Raw genomic sequence first — 23,894 nt, forward strand, 5'->3', positions numbered from 1 at the left:
GAGAAGACACTTTTGGAAATTTAACTTCAATTTATTCCATCCTGGGAGGCATAATATGTACAAGGAAGAGTTGTAAGAAATATTTACATCGCGGCACAAGAGCAAAGAAGTGCAAAATTTTTCCCCCGGTAATTTTATATTGAGATTCTGATAGGGATTTCTTTGACACGTGACACGAAGGGAATATAGATATCTTTAAAAGAATGTTGCAGACATTAAGGATTTTTATATAAGGAATTTTTATATTTAAGGATTTTTTATTATTTTTATATTAGGACTTGCAAATATAAACATTTTGATAGAGCGCATGTATCATACATTAAATAAAAAAATATGGAATTGGATCAGGAAATAAGAGATTATTTCAGAATGAAGTTCATATGGGTTAAATAAAGATAAAAATTAGGAAATTGCGATTTAAATTAGATTAAGGGATATCATTACATACATATATATATATATATATATATATATATATATATATGAAATCTTGATGAATCCTAAATTGCGACTCCTTTTATCATATTACAGTGTCATCATTTCAAACATTTTAACTTTAACTAAGTACCTAACTCTTTATTTATACTCATTCTAATTTTTATATGGTTTTTAATATAAAATTTCGATCAAATTTCTTTTTAAAAAATCTATTATTGATATTTTTTGTAACTAGTGAAGAATATTCATATTTTAAGAATTTGGTTCACAAAGGTTGCAAGTGTATAGTCTTCGCAACTTCATAAATGCGCAATTCAAGGGCATCAAAATTCGCATATAAATTTCATTTAACTGCATAATATATTATGCTGAACTCAAAAGTCATTTTCTTTTTCTTCCAAAAAGATATTCTGCAAACTCACAAACTAGTTTAGGGCTGAAGGTTTAACGAAATTTCAAAAATAAAACTTGATTCGACTTGGTCGAAATATCAGGTACTCAGGAACTTAATTATGTCAGGTAGTGAAGCAGATTTCATTGATTCGAACAGCTGTTTATTTAATATAATACACTACAATACAATATCAAGAGGTATAAGATATTAAATTCCGATGGAAATGCAGGACAGGCAGAGCTTAACGCCTTACTTTGGAACTAGATGAACGCTAATATAACTCTAAATTACATTGAAATTATATGAATAATAATCAATTATAGTGAAAAGACCTTTAGCAATTAGGTATCTCATTCACGCCATGCCAATGTGAAGACACTTAAATCACAACATTAAGCTTAACATGTACCATGCCATACAGATGCCTCGGTGTACTTCAAATTTAAACCAATAATTCTTCGATATTAAAACCAAGAATCTTCCATCAAACCAGGCTTGAACAACATAAGAGTTTATTATCTCTAAAAGCTTTTGAACAGCTCTTAAATTTGTACAAAAACTCCTATACCTTTTTATTTAAATCCCAACGTTTTATTGCAAGCACAATTACTAGAACAATTTTGATTGGATTTGAAATGGCGATGAATATGTTTTCGGAAGAGTAAAAGTTTTGAATGAGTTCGTGGATGGATCAATCATTTCAAGGGGAAGCTTTCTGTTTCTCTATAACTTCTTATCTAATGGAGATAGAAAGATCATTCTCACCAAACAAATAATTGTTTCATCATAACGCATAACTTTTATCTTAAAAGATTTTTCATATCTGCCAATTCTTAATAGTTAAGAGATGATACCATTAATCGCTGATAAAATCATTGTAATATTTGTTAAGTATTATTATGCAGAGTTTGCTGGCGATACTTTAGCCTCGTGGTAAGATCTCGATATCAAGACCTGTAGGTTTTAGATAAGAGACTCAACACCACGGAAAATCCGTCATATAGATGGTCAACATGCCTACGCTTAACGCAAATAAAAATGAAAAAAATGATGCGTCTTCCAAAAAGAATTTTTTTTTTATTGCTTAATATCTTGTCAGCTTTATATTCGTTTCATTACAGTCAAATGGAAAGTATGACTAAGACTGTAATTAGAAATAATGCACAAAAAAAAATGGTTAAACCTTTTAATAGTCTGATTCTGAATGTGGATGATAAAAAATAAAATGAGCATAAAATATTTAATATCAAGAAAATTCACAAGAAAAAAATATTTTTCGTAAAGAATTACAATGAATTATCAATTTGATGAACAAATAGATTTGTGGTGACGCTTTATAAGCCAGATAACAGCTAGGAGACATGAGAAATTTATTTTGTCTTGTGGTCATATTACTCGGCTACGAACCATAAGGTTGCGAGTTCGATTCGCGCCTATCGTCAGTAGCAACAGATTCTTAAGGAATCTAAATGAATTCTAATAAATTGTGTTTCGTCTTTAAATATATTAATCATTGTTTTTTTAAATATAGTTAATTAATTATACGAAATAAATTGAAAATCATTCAGAGTGATTATAAAAAATGGAATACCGTGTTCTCAGAAATATGCATTTGATAAATGTTCATTAACATTAATTATGCTACAGAATTAATATATGAACTTAAAAATTAAGTTTTATAACATAACATGAAAAAAATCTCAGAGCAAAATATCATTGGCATTATGAAAATTTATTTTGTTATAAAATGACATTATAAAGAAATAAATTTATTAATATCTTTATTTAATAGAAATTCCTTAATAGAAAATTATAACATATTGCACGAAGATTTGACATAAACAGTGTTTATAGTTTACGGCAGAGGAAACAATTCGTATAATTAATAATTGTTACGTTTCTTTTTTTGAAACAACGTTAGGAATATTTTGCGAACGGGTCTCATAATTCTGAATCGAACTCAGATAACGAGGGCAACAAATAAGCCTGCCCAAGCTCTCATGTCACACTAACGGAAGGGCATTTGTATCTAACGTGTTAAATATATAGTCAGGCATCCTTCCATTGTGATTCTTCCGCGGCTTTCAAATTAGAAATCCTTAGTCTGAAAGTCAAAATGAAATCACCAGGCCACATTAGTTATATTAACTCGCATTAAATTATAATCACATAAGAAAAAAATAATAGTACATTCATCAGATGGCTAACAGCACCTCAATTTGTCTTGAGTTGCGTCCTTTTTTCCATTTCTACGATTAGTTCACACTCTCCCTATATATATTTATATATCTTGTTCAAATTTTCAATCGTTAATAAAATAATTTTTATTCATCCACTCAAATTCAAATACATTTTTTTTAAACTTGTAGTGGATGGCACTTGATGTTAATACAGTTTTTTCAAATATTAATTCATTAATTATTAAGTTTAATTAATTTTTAATACTTTAAATAGAGTTTTTGCAGTTTGTAATGAAAATTGAAATCAACGGTAGTAGCTCAATCGGTAAAATGGAATGATTTTAGTATTTGTCACGTGAAGGTGAAGAATGTGAGTTCAATTCTTGCGAAAGTAGGAATTGACTTTAATTTTTTTAATATTACTTGTTCTTCTGAAAAATGTGCACTCCGTGACCATTCAACTAATTGGAATCTTGATAACCTCAGGTGTAAGAGTTATGAAGCAATATTCTGCAGGATGAGCATTGAATTTCAAAATTAAACTGGCACTCCGTAAATTTGGAGCAATTTTGTGCTAAATTGTCATTTGGCATGTATAGTGTAATTCTACAGTTTATAGACTCCATTCTTTATATACAGAATTGAAGAAATCAATGTTTTCTGTGCATCGAACAAATCAATACCCGGAGCAATCAGTGTTTATCTCACTTTTAATTTAATGAATTTTGAACCTTGTCATAAACACATATTATTTTGACTCATAACCTTTTAAAAATGCCAACTCTCCTTATCTAATTATCATGTGAGGAAAATTCAAACCGAATATCTAAAAGCATTTTTTTTTGTTGTTATCAAACCAATATCAAAGATATAAAATAAAATTTGATGATGGACCTAACGACCCTTTTCTTGGAAAAACGGCACACCTTCGAAAAATCTAGGGTTATACACTGAAACATATAAGAACTTACCTACTTATCTTTCAGGTTACATGTTTTACTGCTTTCACTACTCGAATGCTTTTAAGAGACTGTTAAGTAAAGTTTCAGCTTAATGTAAGGTAACTTAAGCACGAACTTTAACATGCAGCTGCGGTGTAAAGGGAAGATAATTTCTGCGGAGAGATACATTATATATTGAATGATAACAGTGAGATTAGCGAAGATGAATTTTACGATTCAACAGCGAAATAAATTTGTCTAGAAGAATTAAAACGATTCTGTTCAATGCAATGATGCTCTATGACAGTAAAAATGTTTGAGGATAATTTCTCGCCAATATTTTAGAATTATTGAGCGAAAAAAGGTTTTCTGAAAATAACATTAGGCAAAAAAGATATCAGTATTTTACCTCTTCCAATACCATGATGTATCCAGCTCATGCGTCATATAAAATAACGGAGGAGTAAAAATGATGTAGGTAATTTAAGTGCAAATCTTAGGAGCTCCATGGAGACAAAATATAAGTGCGTTTATGGCCGTTTTTCAAATTAAATATTACAAAAAAAAGGAAAATAAAACCCTGCCCGAGTGCTGTTTTCTCTTTGAAATCTGACAACGGGTAATTAATCACATTAAAATGTGATTAATTACCACCAGCGCCACTTACTCTAGCTACGCCATTATATATTGATGAACAAATGTATACTAAAAACATAAATTGCTGACATGTAAATAAATTTATAAACCACAATCGATATAAAAGTGAATAAAAAGAAATTAATTAAAATGTAATAATGTAATAAAAGGAAATTAATTCAAAGGAGATTATCGTTATATTTTATTCCACAAAGAGACACTTCAGATATGAGGATCAAAGATTTCCGGAATAGTAGTTGGATTTTGTCACCCAGAAGGACATAGTAAAGGTTTGAGACTGAGTTGAAGTTACTTATGATGTGACATGCCTCTTTAGAGAGGGGTTGTACTGTGACCGGTGATGTCCCTAAGTAGTTCTCATCTTAACCCTCAATCGTAGTTCTCATCTTATTGCTGCCGCAGCATTCAGATCATTCATTCACTAAACTCCGAATGATTTCGGGCGAGGGCATAATAATTACCCTTTTGAGGTAATTATTATGCGCATATATTTCTTTCATGAATGATATGTACTAACTTTATCATTTATGACATAGAGCAATTGTTTACTTTACCATGAGTTTTTAACAAAGTATTGATTCTCCAATATTTAACGTTATGCATATCAAAGCAGCAGCATATTATTAGCTATATTAGTTTTTTGAGAAAAAAATACAAATGATGTTTTCAATTTATAACTGTGTGTGAATGGGAGGACTAGGTAACATAAGAAGATGTCATATTAATGGCAAATAGATTATCAATTATTGGTGATAGAAGTATTTCAATAAAATTTCCTTCTCCTAAAACTTAATCTATAAAATACTTATTGCCCTATTTATAGTTTTACTTCCATTTATTAAAATATCACTAATATGTGAAAACTATATTGATTATTAAGAAGGATAGACAAGAAAAAAAAGCGTCCTGGTGTGAATTTTAGGAGCAGCAGAACCAATATTGCAGCGATTTAAAAACGGGAAATGCTATTTCCCGTGTTTCAACTAATCCAACTTTTAAGAAGCATCTAATACTAGAATTACCCCCCCCCCCTCCTCCTTTTAAATAATCAAAACAGTATGTTCTTAATCTTACAAACAAACTCCATATCTAATATTTATCGAGACTAATGCAAAAATTTTAAGTATATTAATTTTTCATGCAAACCAGGCCACCTACCCAATATTCAACGCTGCAATAAAGTTTTAAGACCTTTTAGCCATCAATTAGACCATCAATACCTTTTGGCTATAAAAACATATTTCTCGCTAATTCTGAACCCATAAATTGATGTCATTAACGAATTATTGCTGAGCATGGTAATCCAGTTTCGCATAGCAGACTAAGCAATTTCCAATCAGCAAACAAGGCATGTCCGAAACTTGGGCAAGTAATTACTCCCGAGAATCTAAAGGTAATTTGTAACTTTCCCGAACCAGCAGATCGAAGCAATTTGGAATTTTCCTAAAAATCAATGGAATCGCTTTCGCTCATCAGCAAATTACGAAATTATCGCACTTCTAGAAAGCACTGATAACTAATCCTTGATGCAGCAAAGATAAGCCTGATAAGTCGATTAATGGTGCCATTCGTTATGCCCGCCGAAGTATGCGAAATTATCTAATGAAGCTTTCAAAGAATGAAGAATTATTGTTAGAGTCCACATGTAAATTAGATTATAATCCAAGGCCTACATATGAAGGTCCAAATATTTGTATTTTCCATTTCGTATTTTTAAGAAGGAAAAAAAAAATAGAAAAGCAACATTTTTTAACAATAAATACATGATTAAATAAGCCTTAAATAAACTGTATTTGGATTTAAAGGACAAAATTTGATAATTAAGAAAAATATTTTAAACCGCACTCAAAGGACAAGGACGATATCTGAGCCGTAACCTTTTTTTTTCTTTGAAACTTTGAATGTGGATTCAAAAGCAATTTTCTGCGGAGATACGCTTAATACAATGATAGATAATTTGTTTATAATATAGTTTTTATTATAAACATAAAAATAAAAATGATCTCAGAAGATATAAGCAATTATTTCTTAATTTAATACCCATTTTAAGGAGTGCTTTTTAAATATATTTTTATTACATATACCCAACAATAAAAGCGGTTTTAAATTAGAAGGTTTGCAAGCCTGCATCCCTCAAACCAATTTTTCTTAAAAATTAGCTGACAAAAAATCAGAATGCTTTTTAATGCTACGTTTAACATACATTGACCAAAACATCCTGACCAATAAAATTCAGTTTTATCAAATAATACAGAAAAAAATATATTTTTAAAAAAAGTATTTTTCAGAATTTATTATATAAGACAAGTCAAAATTTAAGAAAAAAGAAAGAAAGTTTAAATATTTAGTTTAAATTAAAACTAAGAGAAAATCTTATAAATATTACTTGTTAAATTAATATTTGATTTTCTCAGAAATTTTATTTAATTGAATGTCATCAATAAACAAAGAAACTAAATTTAAATAACAAGGCAGCATTTGCAAATATGGATGCAACAACTGACATTTATAAATAACCGCCTTTCTAACAACGATCAAACAAGTGTTTTAAAAATGATATATCGAAATAATCATTCGCAAAATTGCTTAAAATTTTGTATTATTGATAAAATCAATTTATATCAGATTGTGATTATCTAAAAGACGATTATGCTTATAGCAGCAATTTAATTGGAATAATTAACTATGCCTTATACAACTTAAAATGGAAATAAAGAAAAATGACAAATAAATATATCCTAAAATAAACTTTGTAAAAAACAATAAAAAGTAAAAAAAATAATAATAATAAGCAGATAAATCAATTACTATTCGTTTCAACAGTTCTATAAAATAATTGATGATTTTTTTCTTCGTCTTTTCGAAACGATGAATTGCGTCAATATGTTCCCTTCGCCTCTATCTTAAAATAATTGAGCAGTATTTATGAAAAGTATAGATTTAAAAAAAAAAAAGAAAAGAAATCTGAATTAACAATTTTGAAACGGTTTCCAAACAAATTTTTATTTAGAAAATTAAATGGAAGAAAATAATTAAATAAATTTTTAAAAATAAATGGAAGAAAAATTATTTCATGCAAAACAATGCCAAAAAAGAATAATTACCATTCATCGCAACAAATTAATTCTTGAAAAAATTCCAATAAATCCATATATAGTTCAAATCCATTATTATCGAAGTACGATTACAAATTACAGTATGAAACATATTCCAACATTTAAAAATGCTGCACCTACAACGATAATGACACAAGTTACTCGCGAGGACAGTTGGGCGACTCTGAAGAAAGGTGAAATGTTTACTATCGCAAGTGGGACACGGTAAAAGTGACAGGGTCTCTATGGATGCGCGCGCAACCCGAAAGGGAAAAGGGCCATTTACGCCAACAACTCAACTCAACACTACTCGGACGTCTTTTGATAAAAATAATCGTACAAAGAAAATCAGCAAAGTGCGGCGAAAGGGAATACACACACACACGACCAAAAAGCCGAAATGTTCATTTACATTATCGCTTGGCGTTATCTAGTTGGTTACAGTCTTTGGTATGGAGGAAAGGGGGAGTGGGGGAGGGAATGGAACGCTGCCGACCGATATCGACTTTATCGTTTGGAGGTTAGTAATCCCAAAGCAGGGTAGAAATCAGCGAAAACTGAACTTTTCCTTTTTATTCTTGCCTTTTTTTTATTTTTATACTTCTTTTTTTTTCCCTACTTCATTCTCTGCCCGATGCATGTTGGTCGGTGATAAGAACCTTATCTCGGACCGAGATAGAATGGTTATTGTTATCGGCCAATAGGAAAGCGGCTTTTGTAAACAGGCGGGTTTCTGTTGGCTGTTTGATATGATAAGCAAACTGTAAATGGGGAAGGGGGCACTAGTGAAACTTATCTCTCCTCTGCAGGAGCACTTTCTATCTTGCTGCCCCGCCCCGTATCCCCTGCCCTTCCACCCCCTACAATCTCTTCTTTTATCCCCCAAGTTTTCCTAAACACCCAGGGTTTCGGCTATCTGTGCGCACAGTTTTCGGGCATTTTCTTCCCCGCTATTAACCTTAGAATCCTTTAGAAAAGGGGGTGGAGGGTGGAAGAAAGTGAGTCGCCAGTTTTAAAGGAAAAATTCTCTCGCTGAGAGTTCTTTTAAAATTTATCGTCTGTTTATTATTTTAGAAGTTCATTCAGTGTTGATTGTTTTCAAGTTTTTATCAAGACTTGAAATGGTTTTGTTTGAAATAAGAAAAGAGTTTTATAATCGGTGGCAACTAGATGGCAGGGGTTGCGCGATGTATCATTAAGTACTGTTTATAATTCTAAATAAAACTATTTAATAGAAGTCCGTGTATTTGAAAAGAATGTAATTTAATGAAATTAAATTCTATATTTAAATTCTATATTTTAAATTCTATTTTATTTAAGTAATTTCATTTCATTGAATTTTTGCTATAGTCTTCAGGTGCGTAAAGTCTGGCAAACATCATTCAACTGTGATTTGTGTCGTTCGTATTTCTTTATTTAAGATCAGTTTGATTTGTCATTAACAACGATTTTTCAAGTTTCCATTTATATATATATATATATATATATAAAACATTTGTTTTTAATTTTTAAGCTCTTGATTGAATAACAAAGTTCTGAAAAATATCAATAGTTTAAAAACGACGTTTAACGTGTATAGAACTTTTTTTTTTTTTTTTTTGAAGAAAAAGATGAAAAAAAGAAGAAGAAGAAAGGATTTTGATAAATAAATAAATCACTAGCCCATATATTTGCTTTTCAAACTTTATTTTGATTATTAACTCTTATTATTTCGCTATCCATTCAAGTTATTCGTAATTGTTAAATTTCTTTTAAAAACTTGCGAAGTTTTTTTTTTTTTTTTTTTAATGCAAACATTCTTAAGTTTCGTAACTTTTTGACATTCAATTTAAGATATACAATTTTTTTTAATTTTTATTTTGATCATAAAAAATATACTTCTTGAAAAATATTAATAATTTAAAAATATGTTAACATTTTTAAAATTCTTTGTATTCCCAGAGAAAAAGAATATAAATATTTTAAGTAAATAAATAGCATTTTAATAAACTAGCAATTATTTTTTAACTCAATTCTTTAATTTTAAATTTTTGTAAAAAGCTCCGAAGTTATCTTATTTAACATAAGGAATTTTAGGTTTTGTAAGAACCCGACGTTTCGATATTTTAGTTTTAAGTTGCTTTATTTTAATTTTTGAGCTTCCAACCAATATAATATCCCGAAAACGTTCAAAATTTACATTTTTTTTTTTCTTTTTTCTTTTTCTAAAACATTAAAGAAATATTTTCAGAAAAAAAATATGAAAAACTTCGATAAATGATTATTTATAAAGATTGTAATTATTTACTTCACTACCTAGTTCATTGTCTTGCAAGTCAAACATTACTGGAACACTTTTTAAAAAATATATATTTAAAAAAAATCAGTGCGAATATCCCCCTGAAACGTCCTTACATATTTCCTAATAAAAATGTTAGCTCCTTTGGCATATCCACGTTAAATTGAAAATTGTGAGCAGGACTGCGTACGTCATGAATGCTCATATTTAAATTTGCAGAATTCGACACATAACAGTTGTGCGCTTCATAATGTAGAATGGGAAACTGATACTTGTCTCTTATTAATATATGCTGTTTGAGAATAATAGTTAAGGAAAGGCTTATTTGAGTGCGTCATTTGGAAATTAAATACCGAAATGCTGTTAATACACAAGTACCAGAAAACCGAATATTATTATGGTCGTTTATTTTCCAACCGATTGAAAACAAAATTGGACATTAATATACTATTGCTTCTACGAAATTTCATACCAAATTTCTTTTATTTAAGTCACTTCATTTCCGAGTTATCAGATTCATAAGCATGCAAAAATACATTACATTCCAAAAATACAATACATACAAGACATTAAGCCCTTGACATATTTCAGTTCAAAATTTGATATGAATCTATACTTTATATGCTAAAATTGTGATCCAAATTTCATCTATCTAGCTCTATACGTATTGTAATTATCGTATTCAATTGTGTGTGAATAGTCACAAGTACACACTTCCTCTAAATGAATTTCATTCAAAATTTGATAGAAATATAGAAATATGGCATTAAGTCCATATAGTAAATTTCATCCGTCTAGCTCAAAGCGTTTATGAGTTATTGTATTTACAGTCAAGAATTCGAAAAATGTTTTTCGGATTTGGGAAGCTCTCAAAAGTGGAGATTCGTTAAAATCTCGAATTCGAAATTTTTGACTATTACAATTCTTTATGTCTTTAGTATAACTTCACATAGGAGAAAGTAACGAGTATAATTATGTCAAATCAAATCGATAGTAACAAGGAAAAAGACATTATTGACAATTAAAACATCTATTGACAAAAAAAGTTTAAATCTAAGACTAAAAATATTTAGACTTAAGACTATACTAAAAGAGAATAAAGAGTATAGAGACTTCACTAAAGGTATTTATAAAATATACAAATTCTGTTAATTTCAGATAAGAATCACTGAGTGAATTAATAATAAAAGAAAATAACCCTCGTTCACTAATAATAGACAAAATCGTTCTAAAGATCTCCAGACAGAAAGATCCAGATAGTTATCACGTTTAAAAGAATGGTAAACTAGGACAAACTTTACATCGATCACTGTCAATATTCATTTAAAATTTAAATCTTAGTATGTATGGAAACTATAAATCTTTTACAATCTAATATAAATCTTTTCGTTCTTAATTCCAGATAATTGAATTGTCTAAGTGATCCATTTATTTGCTTTAACTAATATTCTTTTTTTTTTTTTTTTTTTTTCTTGTTTGCGTAATTCATTTATCTATATTTTTGAAAAATGAAAAAAAAAGTTTAATGATTAATTTTTAAAGTAAAAGAGAAATAGAATTTCTGAAATATTGGTCTAATAAAACAAAAGCTACGCAGTCGAAAATTTGAAGAATGAAAATTTTAATTTAGATAAAAAAAAATTAGTATTAAAATTATAACGATATTTCTAAATAATTTAGTAAATGTTTAAAACCATTATTGAAATTTCAAATGGCCAATGATTTATCCCTTATTCTCTCAAACTTATAGCAGGCCATCGCCGATGTAATACAGCAGCTTACTACTTAATAATATTATAAATTCAATGTTTATCCATATATTAACTTCAGAAAAATGCATTAAATATAAATTAAAGTAGCATAATTTTTTTCTTAATATAAAATTTATCAATCCGTGCTCTGGGTTCCCGGGTTCGAGTCCCGGTACGGGCATGGTTGTTCTTCTATGTTCTATCTGTGAGGTGTGTGAATGTGCCTCCTTTTAAAAAAGGATTGTGTAAGCGAATGTGACGCATGAAGCAGCTAAGCTCTCGGCCCTACTGAAAAAACAAGAGACTCTCACTCGGTTTAAATCGCTAACAGATAACTGTCATAGGGTTTGTAAAGTGCCATAAGTCACAATAAACAACAACAAATGTATCGATCATTCACTTATAAGACAAACTGAAAGAAATGCGCTTGTAGTGGAAACAATCTAATTTAATTTCACATACACTTTGTCCAAATAAGTGAATTTAGGAAAACATCAAAACTTCATCACTCTATAATATACCAGAGCCATCTCTAAGATACCTCACATCCCAGCATAAAGGACATTTTAGGCGACTTTTATCAATACTCGTTTACACTTTCATATGCACCTCCTCCGAATATAGAGAAATTTGAAGAAAAAGTTATTCTCTCTTCATTAATGTACCTTTAACAACTAATTTTGTTATTAATATACCAACAAAAAATTATAATGAAATTATTCAATAACTACATTAATAAATTTTTGTAATATAACTTATTAAGAATGAAAATATGACCGTGCTTGCACAATAAGCATAAAGCATTTTGATTGATAAGGTATCCTTGCAAAATGGTGCAATTAATTGACGAGACTGATCCAGCTGTTGAGGTTCTGAGATACCATCCAAGTTTTATTTTTCGATAACTTCCGAAAAATCTTGATTCCGTAGGGACAATCGACCATTAATGACTTATCTATGAATCATGAACTTTTATATGAACAAATAAAGACCATTTTGACACAATGGTCTTGGCCTGGAGGATTTTTTTCCTTAGAGAAAATACAGTGAAGTAGCAATTTTGAGAGTTCAGTTGAAAAAGAACAGCGTGGAGAGCAAACGATCCTCTATATTTGGAATAAAATTATTTTTGCATTTTGTTTAAGAGGTGAATCATAATGCTTTCAAATTTTGAAACACGCTGGTATGGCATGTAGTTACGACACATGTGTGTTAGATCATAGACGTTCACTACGCACCATATCCCCTACATTCAGATTTTATTAAACGAACACATTTATTGGGAAATAACCTCCCAAAAGCACATGGAGACCCGCCCAAAGGCACATGGAAAATTCTAATTGACCGGACTGCCTCGACAGCACTGGCATTAACTATGTGCAAACCTCGGCTATGCCGTGATGTTTCCGAGTTCCGCGGTGTGACAAAGTGGTCACGAGCACCTCCACATCATAATTTGGAATAGTTAATAGTTACTTTAATTTGTAAGTTTAGAGAAAGATTAAATTTAATTGAACTAATCTGGACGAGCGCATAATGCTCTAACATCATGACATTTGGTATAATTGTTAGATTAGAGCTTTTAAGATATAATTATTAATATAAAATAATATTTAGATTATTTATAGGTACAACCCTGTCGTGGGAAATACCTGCCGTCATCGATAGGAGGTAGCCGACCCCCAATATTTATATACTCAGCAGGATGGCGAGAACCAACCACATTACTGGAAGTTCCTCATCCTCATTTTTGATGTGCCCTTCACCGGTGAGATTATTGGGATGTAAGTTAGGAATAGAATTAAATATAAGCCAAACATGTTTATTCCGTTTAGTACCATAAATGCACTACTATTAAATTTTAAATCCTTGTAATTTTTTAAATCTGCGAGAGAGAATTAGGTGTACACAAGGAGAGAATTCTAATAATGTTCTGCAATGATTACACATATTAAATGTGTTGCCCCGATTTCATGATGATGATGGCGTCTGCGTTACCACGGAAAGGGGCTGTAGTAGCTTCTGAGGGCAAAGACTCCTGAGCACTAGAGGGCAGAAGTCTGACTTCTAGCTCATATGAAGATGACACTCACACACCCCTTTTTACAAAGGGGGAGGGGGCTCTTTCTCATACCTCACAGATCAAACACAGGGGAAGAACAACCATGCCCACGGCAGGGCTCGATTCCGGGGAAGACGCACTACCCCTAAGCCAGGACGCCAACCCTCAATTTCATGTTGAAATTCATGGAGCAACTTACAGAATTAGAGAAAGTTTCCTCCACTCGCATTCTCAATCTTAAACAGTAGGCCACATTTTGAGTTTAACTTTGCAGTAGAATGAAAACAATCAAATGCCGATTGTGAGTAGTGTCACTGTTCATTAGCCAGTCTGGTAGAAAATATGACATTTGATCTAAATAGTTTTGATGTATAAACACATATTACAATTCTAATCTGCACATTCTAATAAACACATTCTAATAAATCATTCTAATAAACACATATTACAATTCAAACTAGCTGCAATTTTGATTACCAGTTTATACGCATATTATATGTATACAATCTAAATCAATTGGGTACGTAATCTGATACGCATTTAAGACTCAGATGATAAAATTATATATAACAATTCATTGATATAGCTCGTTATATATTTGAGTTATCAATTTCTTTCACATACAGACGGAAAAACAACAAAATTCCTTTTGCCCAAGAATTCAGTGATTTACGATTTTACTCTAAAGATCTTGTACCTAATTTCATCAATCAAACTCGTTCCACTTTTGAATTATCTTGTTTACAAACAGACACGTAATTTTATTTATCTATTTTTCAGATTGATAGAGGTCTAGAACGAAGTGATCCATCAAAATTCAAATGCATAGTTCCTGACATTTACAGTATTTTCTCTGCATATTTTGTATATGATAAACCAAACCGGCCATGACCACCTACGCACAATGCATACGCATATTAAAATATTTATACAGTTAAAGTATGATTTGCGATGTTATGTTTATGATGTGACTGAAAGGACACGTGAATTATCTTTAATCAGTGCCTGTTACAATGAATCAGGTTTCTTTATACGACAACTGATTTCAAAATCCTTCTCAAAGTAAATACGCAAAAAAAAAAAAAAAAGTTTAGCGTCGAATTTGTAATGTTCTCCATATGTTAGCAGAGAAAAATGAAGTAGTTGAACAGCGAAGAATGAAATTACTTGCCAGTGAAAAAAAAAAAAAAAATATCCCATAGATCACATTTCTCGAAATTTATATCCCTAAAATGGACGGTTTTCATTTCCAAAAACTGCTCAATATCCAAATTATATACCATTTCTCTTTTTTCAAAAATTTACACTCCCTCGCTCCCCGAGGCTTAAAAACTAATCTACAAACCCGTTATACTAGTAATTAACCCCCCTCCCCTAAACAGCCATTTCGGGAACAAATGCATCAAACACTCACTGGATATCCATTATGTCTATCACTGACAAATCAGATTACGGAATAGAGCGTTACGTCATACGGTCTCTGTTAATTAACCGACCTGCCGACAGATAGCGCTGGCAGGCAAAGCGCGAGTTTAGCGGTTATCTTCTTCTCCCGCACTTGGCGTTTCGTTCGCCTGACCGATCGTTTTAGGAAATGAAATCTCGCATTAGGCTTTAATTAATGGCAACCGATAAAGAGCCGTTATATGCACTGATAATTCAGGCAGTGCGTCAGTAGAGAAGGGCTCATATTTTAAAGATAAAACACAATCGATTGAAAGTGGGCGGGAAAAAAGTTTGTTTTGGATCTGTGGAAATGAGGTTACGTAATTTGTGAGTTGGTATTATCGCATAGAGGGAAAAAAAAGTATATCATTTGCAAATTTCAATACAACATATATCTTTTAAAATAACATGCTCTTGAGTAAATTGGCATTACAAAATTATAAATATGAATTGGAAATTCCAAGAAGAGCTTCCAAAATGTCCTGAAAAATAGATTCCCTTATTAACCATTATATCTGACACAAAACATGATTTATTTCTATAGAATTACATATTTGTTGATGAAATATATCTACCAGAAAAAGTGAATTCATAGTGAAATCTTATATCAGAACGATATTATAGAAGAAAGTGAGATAAGATGGGGTGAGTGATTTTGAGTTTATGAAATCAACAAGTGTGCTTGGGAAAACTTTTGAAATAAACTGTTTCTTTGTACATTAATAATTTTTATAATGATATATAAATGAACATTTTTAAACTTTTTAATGATTTATAAAGATATTTTTAAACGAAAAAACAAAAATCGTATGAACTGAAATTCCACAGATCATAACAAAATTCTTTAAGTTTCTCTTCTGAATGAATTTTACTCATCTTCCGAGCTTTGACCGTGAATATTAGAAGGACTCCTCTCACTTTTTCTTATCCTAATAATTTGTTGCCCCTTATTAACAAATTCAACTGGATTTTTCAGCGATTCCATCTTTCACACTAAGCAAGTCAACCTTCTTTTATATCTTTATTTTATATTTATTATACCTTTCTTTTAATATCCGAACCTTATCCATGAATATTAAAAAGAAGGCTGATTCAGGCCATAAGTGTGCGAAGGAAAAAATAAACACGGTTTTAGCGAGAGGGGTGTAAAATAGGTTAACTATCATGACCAAAGAAATAAAGTTCACCTTGCTCCACTGACACATTCATAATAATAAATGCTCTGGCTAGGTTTCTAATAAAAGTAAATATAAAACATAAAAATTTATTGCTAAGGGCTAATTAATTGCTACACCCTTTTACTATTACAATTGGAGCTAAACATAAACAACTACCTATATTCAACAACAAACTGCAAATAAGAAATTGTAGAAAAGTCAGCTTATTTCTTCGAAAAATCTTTGTGGAAGTCAACTATCCAACCCTACATACATAAAAGTTTTTCTTGGCCTTACCACTAGTGCTGTTTTCAGCTCTATTGCACCGTCAGATGAAACAGAAGCTTCTTACTCCGACACCTAGATTTGCCCTGCTCTTTCCTACAATGTGCCTATGATGATGCACAGTATCACAATAAAATCATATAGCATCCTGAAATAGTCGGGAACTTCAAAGACTACATTGTGAATATAAAATGTTTTATGATAAAATCGCAAAATAAAATGAAATGTATAAATTAACAAATGAATATTATTATATGATAGCCAAAAGTAACATATTAAATTTTTCAAAAGCAAATGAAGAAATTAGAATTCTGATTAATTTTTTTCAAGCAAATCGTGTATGAACTAGGAAAATTGTTAGACACAGAATGTGGGTTTTTTAAAATTTTATTGTAACAGTTTTGAAAGTTATTAAAACTTTAAAATACATCTAATATTATAAAATAATTAGTATATTTTTCTAATTATCTGCAGAGCTGGGGGGCGCAGCAACCACAAATAATCCGAAAATTGTCCAAAAAAAGAGACACATATAAATAAAAAAAAATGATTTTAAACAATTATTTATTTATAACAGAGGACATACATAAAATATGACTTAGAAAACAATATATTTCTATCAATATACTCGTGTGTGTGTGTGTGTGTGTGTGTGTGTGTGTGTGTGTGTGTGTGTGTGTGTGTGTGTGTGTGTGTGTGTGTGTGTGTGTGTGGGTGGGTGGGTGGGTGTGCGTGTGTTTTAAAGCACCTCCTTTTTTATTGTACATGAATATTTATACCAAAAACTTAAGGAATAAAAATTGCGGAGAGTTTGCAATTCATTATAAAAAAGGACATCTTTTTGAAAACAAATCTTCATTAATCTAGAATTTTTTATTTGAATTATTTTTTACTGTTTAATCTTTAATTTAAAATCCATACTATAAATATTATGGAGTTTCGAATTTCTTCTCTCAAATTCATTGTCATGCAACTTTTTTTTTAAGTTACCAAAATTTAATTAACTTAACTGATAACTTTATTCAGAACAAATTAAAATAAAGTGTTCCATTTATAAAAATTTCAAAACTCCGACATAACAGGAAAATGCACAAAATTCACACTAGTAAAAGCTGAAAATAGATTACAAAATTCCATCATAAATTAAATAAAAATAAGAAATAAGAAAATGTATGTGACTGTTTTTTCCTGATACATTGTTTCTTTTTTTAAAGTTTCACATACGGATTATCTTTATAAATGGATTCGACATCTGATAAAGTTTAATATTTTTGAAACACAATTATTTATGACTGAGAAGCTCAAATCTAATCCTTTTTAATAGTCAAATTAGGGTTATTTGGGACAACACGGAGCTGATAATAATATAATTTATGCATAATTAATATTTAAAGTAATGTAAAATCCATGTATGTAATAATTTATTAAGCTACAGTTTTCCTTCTTTGAAAAAAAATTACAAAGACATAAATAAAGTTAATAAATTCTTATAGATGTTATTTGTATTTTTATTTATCATTAATTTCAAAAGATTATTAGACATTTTTTACGCATATATATTAATAAAGTTAATAAATAGCACTCATAACAGCATTAAACATAAATTCAAATAAGAAACTGTTATTTGGTGAAATAAACTTTGATGATAAAGATTTATTTTTGATAAAATGCCGCCTCTCTTGTATTGCGAGTTACTTAAAATAAAACTAACAGTTAAGGCAGTAACTAAATATAATTAGACATAATTAATGCATTTCAATTACTACACTTCCTGATCTAACCATTAAGCATACATTAGAATCAGAAACTTGATATTTGATACCATTAAATTACTATGTGACGATCCGATTCCTGATAAAATATGACGGTACACTAAACCTTCAAGTTAACCACAAACAAAAAATTTTTTCCACATCGCCAAAGGCAGCAACAGTCTGCGATAGGTGGGTCACAGCGCATGTGTAATACATTTTTTCTTCCACTATATTTCTCTATTACAGCAAAGTTTAAAAAATAAAATACAACGACAGACGGAAAGATAACGAGATGGCATAGATAGCTTGGGCGGAAAAAAGGCAGCATTATCTCCAGAGATAAAAACACAAACGGCGAATGAGCAAGCGGAAATAATTCGAATGAATATTAATAAGGAAGAACAATAACAAAACTAAAAGATTAAAAAAAAATAACAGTGTTGGCTCGGTTGGAGATAAGTCGTTACATGTCTCGTGAGAGACTGTGCGAAACAAGTCCTTATAAGGCACCGCGTGTTAAATCCATTTTGTAACATGTTAGTTAAAAAGAGATGTGACTGGATTCGAGATTAAGAGACGAATTTTATAAATCGTTTGCAGTTTTTTTTTTTTTTTTTTTTTGATAAAATATTTTATAGCCAAGAAAGATAGGGAAATAAAATCTTTCAAATATGTGCAGAAATGTGTTTACGCATAAATAGACAAATAAGTGGAATGTAAAATAACAAAATGCGCGAATGGAATTTATTTTAAAGATCAAGCAAAAAAATTATTTTACATTTAAAAAGCAGGAAAATATGCTTTATCTGAGAAAAACTCATTCTTATCGGCGATTTTTATATGCTAATCACCTATGGTGACCAACTGGTTCTCAGGAATTATAGAATGAGCTTAATTTGAATTAAATTTCTTATACATAACTTGGTATTCAAAATCGCTTGAATAAAAAAAGAATTTGTCCAATGAAGTCGAATCTCATGACAGAATAGTGAAATTAAAAATTTATATGTATGGGTGTTCTTTTACAAGTTTTACACTGTCTTTTGCGACAACTTAATTTCCCTTTCTAATTTCCAAGATAAACTGCACACATAATTAATGGAACCTTTCTCCCACAACTTTCAGCAATAGAATAAAATCAAGTAATTAAATAATTGATTAAACTATGAAAAATAGTAGGAATTTTATAGCAACAATGAAAACTACTGTTGACAATTATGCAAAAAAATAACTTTAAGAATTATCAAAATTCAAGAACGAATTGTAATGTAGTAAAATTGGTAAAAAGTAAAAAAACGAATAAATAAAATAATAATCTTAAATTGAAGTAAACATTTATTTTATGCAATAATATTTTTGAGAGTTATCACGAAGAAATGCAAAAATGTTGCTTAAATTTTAATAAATTAAAATTTCGAAAAAAAAAAAAAACCAAGGTGCACATTTTCCTTTTCTAATCTATATTTTTGCCCCATTTCGTCGGTTTGAATAGACTTTCTATCTTATAGAACATCAACACACAAAATTTCTTCGTTATTATTGGAAAAGAAATTTGCGATTAAAACGTTGATTCAACATAGAATTAATTTCGTCAAATCTTATACTGGAAATTCTAAAAAATAATTTTATGAATCATAGAATATATTTGTAAATTCCTAAAAAAATATAAAAAATTATAAAATTATCTGTTTTTTTATCGGCTTCTTATGGTAATAATAGACTTCAAACACATGAAACATATGTTACAAAATAAGATATTTTAAGCAGCAACTAATAAACATCTTTTAATAGTACACGTGCTTTGGATCTGCATGAATTAATTTCTTCCGGAGCATATTAAATTTATTGAATATAAAATAACCACAGATCGAATTCTGATAGCTGAAAAGAAAATTCACATGTCATCTTCATGCTTGAAAAGAATTTATAAAAGGAAGCAGTGCGTCACCAACCGTTTATGAATGATGCTACGAAGAAAGTTTGAAATCGTGTTTACGTTTTAAACTAGCTGATATGTGCTTTCTTCAGTTTCTTCATAAACTAACAAAATACGGCGTGTTTCGTGATTTGCAATACAGAGAAAAGCAGCGCGAATAGTCTTCCCAAAACTTTCTCGCATACTTTCTAATAAAAGTTTTATCTTTTCCTGATCACATAAAACTTTGGACGTGGATAAAGCCACGAATGCCTTGCACGGCATTTTGAACAATAGTTATAAAATATGGATATTTGCCGTGAATCCATTTTTATGGATCGATCATGTGATGTTTAGCGATGAATCCCTGGTATGCGGTTAATACCCAAGTACCTGAAAATCGAATATATATTTTAAAGTTTTTTCTCCTGTCAGATTGTAACCAATATTAGATCATATATTAGATATTGTAACCAATATTCAATCATTTCGTTTTTGTTATCGCGTTTATGTAATGAGAAAATACAGAGCAGACTGAGGGTTGACAGACAGTCAAACCTTAGAACCCTAAATTTAGACTGAATGTCCATACTATTTATTTTAAGATAATTTTTTAAAAAATTATAATAACTTTCTGAAAAATTAAATTTTATGTATTTATTTATGATTCATTGACTGCGTGGTAATTGTACTTTTCTGCAATCATATATAAGCCGATGCTTGATATTTATAAATATTTTAATAATCAAGTGAAGATTCTGAAATAGATAATAATATAACCAATAATATTTGGCCAAATGTTGATTTTATTCTAATATATGATGATTTATAGTGTTAGAATATTTTGCTATTTATTTGGGAATTATACTAAAAATATATTTTTAATTAATCTGTTTAAGGCCCTCTTAGCCCAGCGGCCCTACGCAGTTGCCTAACCTGCCTAGACGGAAATCCGTCTCTGAGTTAATTAAAAGAGACCAAGAAATTCAAAATTAAATACTCATCTCTAGATAACCATTATCAGTATTCATTACTAATAATGCTATTTCCTTATACAGAAATAATTAAAGAATTTGAAATGCGATGAATAATACCAAATCACTTCATAGTTCCAAATGCCGGATCATATCTAAATAATCTAAAGAAGCACAGAATAAAATAAAAAAATGCAAAAATTTCATGTTTGGTTTCCAATCTCATATATGTTTATAAGTATAACAAAAGGCTCGAGTTCTTATCAGTTGAAAAAGCATCGTGCCCTTAGAACAAATGCAGCAATTCCTTTTCCTATAGAAAAAAGAAATCATTTACTTTACACAAACGGTTTAAGCTAACTCCTCTTCTCATCGTTTTCCTTTGTTCTCTGATGACAAACAAAAATAAACAACGAACCAAAAAAGGGCTACAACAAACAGCAGAAGATAATATAAACAAACTTCAGCCAGTTCACAAAAGCAGTTGAATTAACACCAACACAAAGATCAGTTTCTTCCAGAGAGAAATATCGGCGGATCGGCGATGCCCTAGAAAGATCAGCAAGCTTTTGGCTTGGCTCAAAAGGAAAAAAGGTGGAAACATCTGTTCTTTATCGGGTGGTCTGTTGCGAAATGCTTGTAAGATGGCCACTCAAAATGCAAGACAACTGTGTCTTGTGATAGATGGGAACATCTTTGCAGACACCTGGTCTTCTTTTTTGCATCGTAAAAATCTCGCACTCTAGAAGGGGGCTGCAGTACGATACCAGAAGGAGATAAAGCAGGTGACGAAAGGGAAGTGCACAGTGCTACAGAGTTCCAACACGTTTGCACCGCCAACGGATGGTCCAAAGCTGATTACGTCGGGGACGTGCTATTTTCAGTGGAAGAGCGTAATCTAATCAAAAAAGTCTGCGACGTTCGTGATTTTTTTAGACTTTGCATTGCCTTTTTTATTTTCTTATTTTTTTTTAATGTTTTGTACCAACACGAAGGGGCTAAAAATTTATAGCAATCAAAACAGTTGAGAATTTTAAGGATTTCGGAATCGCCATTTAATATAATTTAGCACGATGTAAAGCAGGAATAAATTTTTAGGAGTATATTACACAAATTATTTATCATGTTTTTACAAAAATGCAACTTTAGAATTTTTTTAGCATAAAGATGATCTCCAGTTTCATAATTAAAAACAATTCTAATTCAAGGGTCTTGCTATTTTTTTCTCTCCATTTATGATTTCTCTTTAACAAAGGAAAAAAAAATCTATTTTGTTCATTGAAGAAAAAATCTTTTCTTAACTTTTAAGCGCTCGTATATGCACAAATGCTCATTTAAATGAAAAACACATTAAAAGATTTAATTAATTACAACAATTTGATATATTCTGAAGATAATTTTCAACTTTAAATAATTTATATCAATTATGTAACAGAAATTATAATAGATATAAATCATATACATATTGTTTATATAAACCGAAATATTTTATAGAGCATTTATCTATATAAATCAAGATGAGTCATGTCAATGATTCATACAAAAATTTGAATCATCAATGATTTTGAAATTCGAAAATTCACGTCCCAGATGATGATGATGATTATTTTGAAATTGAAAAAAATTAAAATTTAAGTTTCAATAAAATCATTTGCTTTAATTTTTCAATTAGAAATTTTAATGTTCTGACAGAATGCCCCTCGATGAGTTCAATAATGAGATGTCTCTATTAGCCCTTAAATTTATATCGTTGCCAATTGTCTATATCCAGTTACACTTAATTTTTATTCAACAACCGAGTGTGTCCGTTTCCGAGCGCACGTTGATAACCATAGACAATAAATAATGTGTGAATGAAAAAAGTTGATATTAATTTTGATGGGTAAGTTATATTGTTTTTTTTTTTCCATTTAAATGTGGTGGGTGATGAAGTTGAGAACGTTACTTGAAAGAGATAGTTTCTATTGTCGAGTTCCCTGGAAAGGAGTGATTTATTTAATTCTTAAAAATTAACTTCACATCTGATATCAGGTAAGCTATCAATGCTTGATGTTGTATTTGGAAAATTGTATTAGATACAAGCTAATTTTTGGGAAATATTGTATGTTGTCAAAAGTCTACATACAACTTTTTTCAAAATAAATTTACCATATTATTATTTGGATTTTTTAAATTTATTTTTTACGTAACCGATGAATATTTTCCTATAATAAATGTTTTTTTTTTAAATTCAAAACAAATAATCATGCATTTAAGGTTGATAATAAAGAAGTATGTGTGCGATATCAAGACTTACTTACTGTCACAAGACTTACAGTTACCAAATTTGGAATAGATATACATTAGAAATGAGCATTTACATCTCGAAGCGATTTTTTTAAAATTTTAAATAGAATTCCAATTTATTAAATTTTAAGCGAAAATCTGACTTTTGTCCATCATAAGTGACGAAAATATTTTAACACAAAACTGAATATTGTAGCATTTTAAAATTTAAAAAAATATGTTGTTGCTGCAATTTTTTCCTGGGTGATGTTTCTTTTTTAAAATAGGTTTTCTTGATTTTC

The 23,894-nt window shown here is 29.9% G+C and overlaps 1 protein-coding gene across 2 annotated transcripts in view; it reads right to left on the minus strand.

The window, feature by feature from the left end:
* Nucleotides 1-23,894, minus strand: part of LOC129971601 (zinc finger protein ush-like) — a 142,089-nt gene that overhangs the window by 43,054 nt on the left and 75,141 nt on the right. Inside the window, exon 1 of one of the 2 annotated variants that reach the window (XM_056085526.1) lies at nt 7,715-7,902. The exons of the other annotated variant lie outside the window; for it this stretch is intronic. Coding sequence (XP_055941501.1) covers nt 7,715-7,721 — 7 coding nt within the window. The 5' untranslated portion in view covers nt 7,722-7,902. Of the gene's footprint in view, nt 1-7,714; nt 7,903-23,894 lie in introns of those variants that run through there. 2 annotated transcript variants of the gene reach the window in all.

The sequence above is a fragment of the Argiope bruennichi genome, chromosome 6, assembly GCF_947563725.1.
Source record: "Argiope bruennichi chromosome 6, qqArgBrue1.1, whole genome shotgun sequence".
Lineage (NCBI taxonomy): Eukaryota > Metazoa > Arthropoda > Arachnida > Araneae > Araneidae > Argiope > Argiope bruennichi.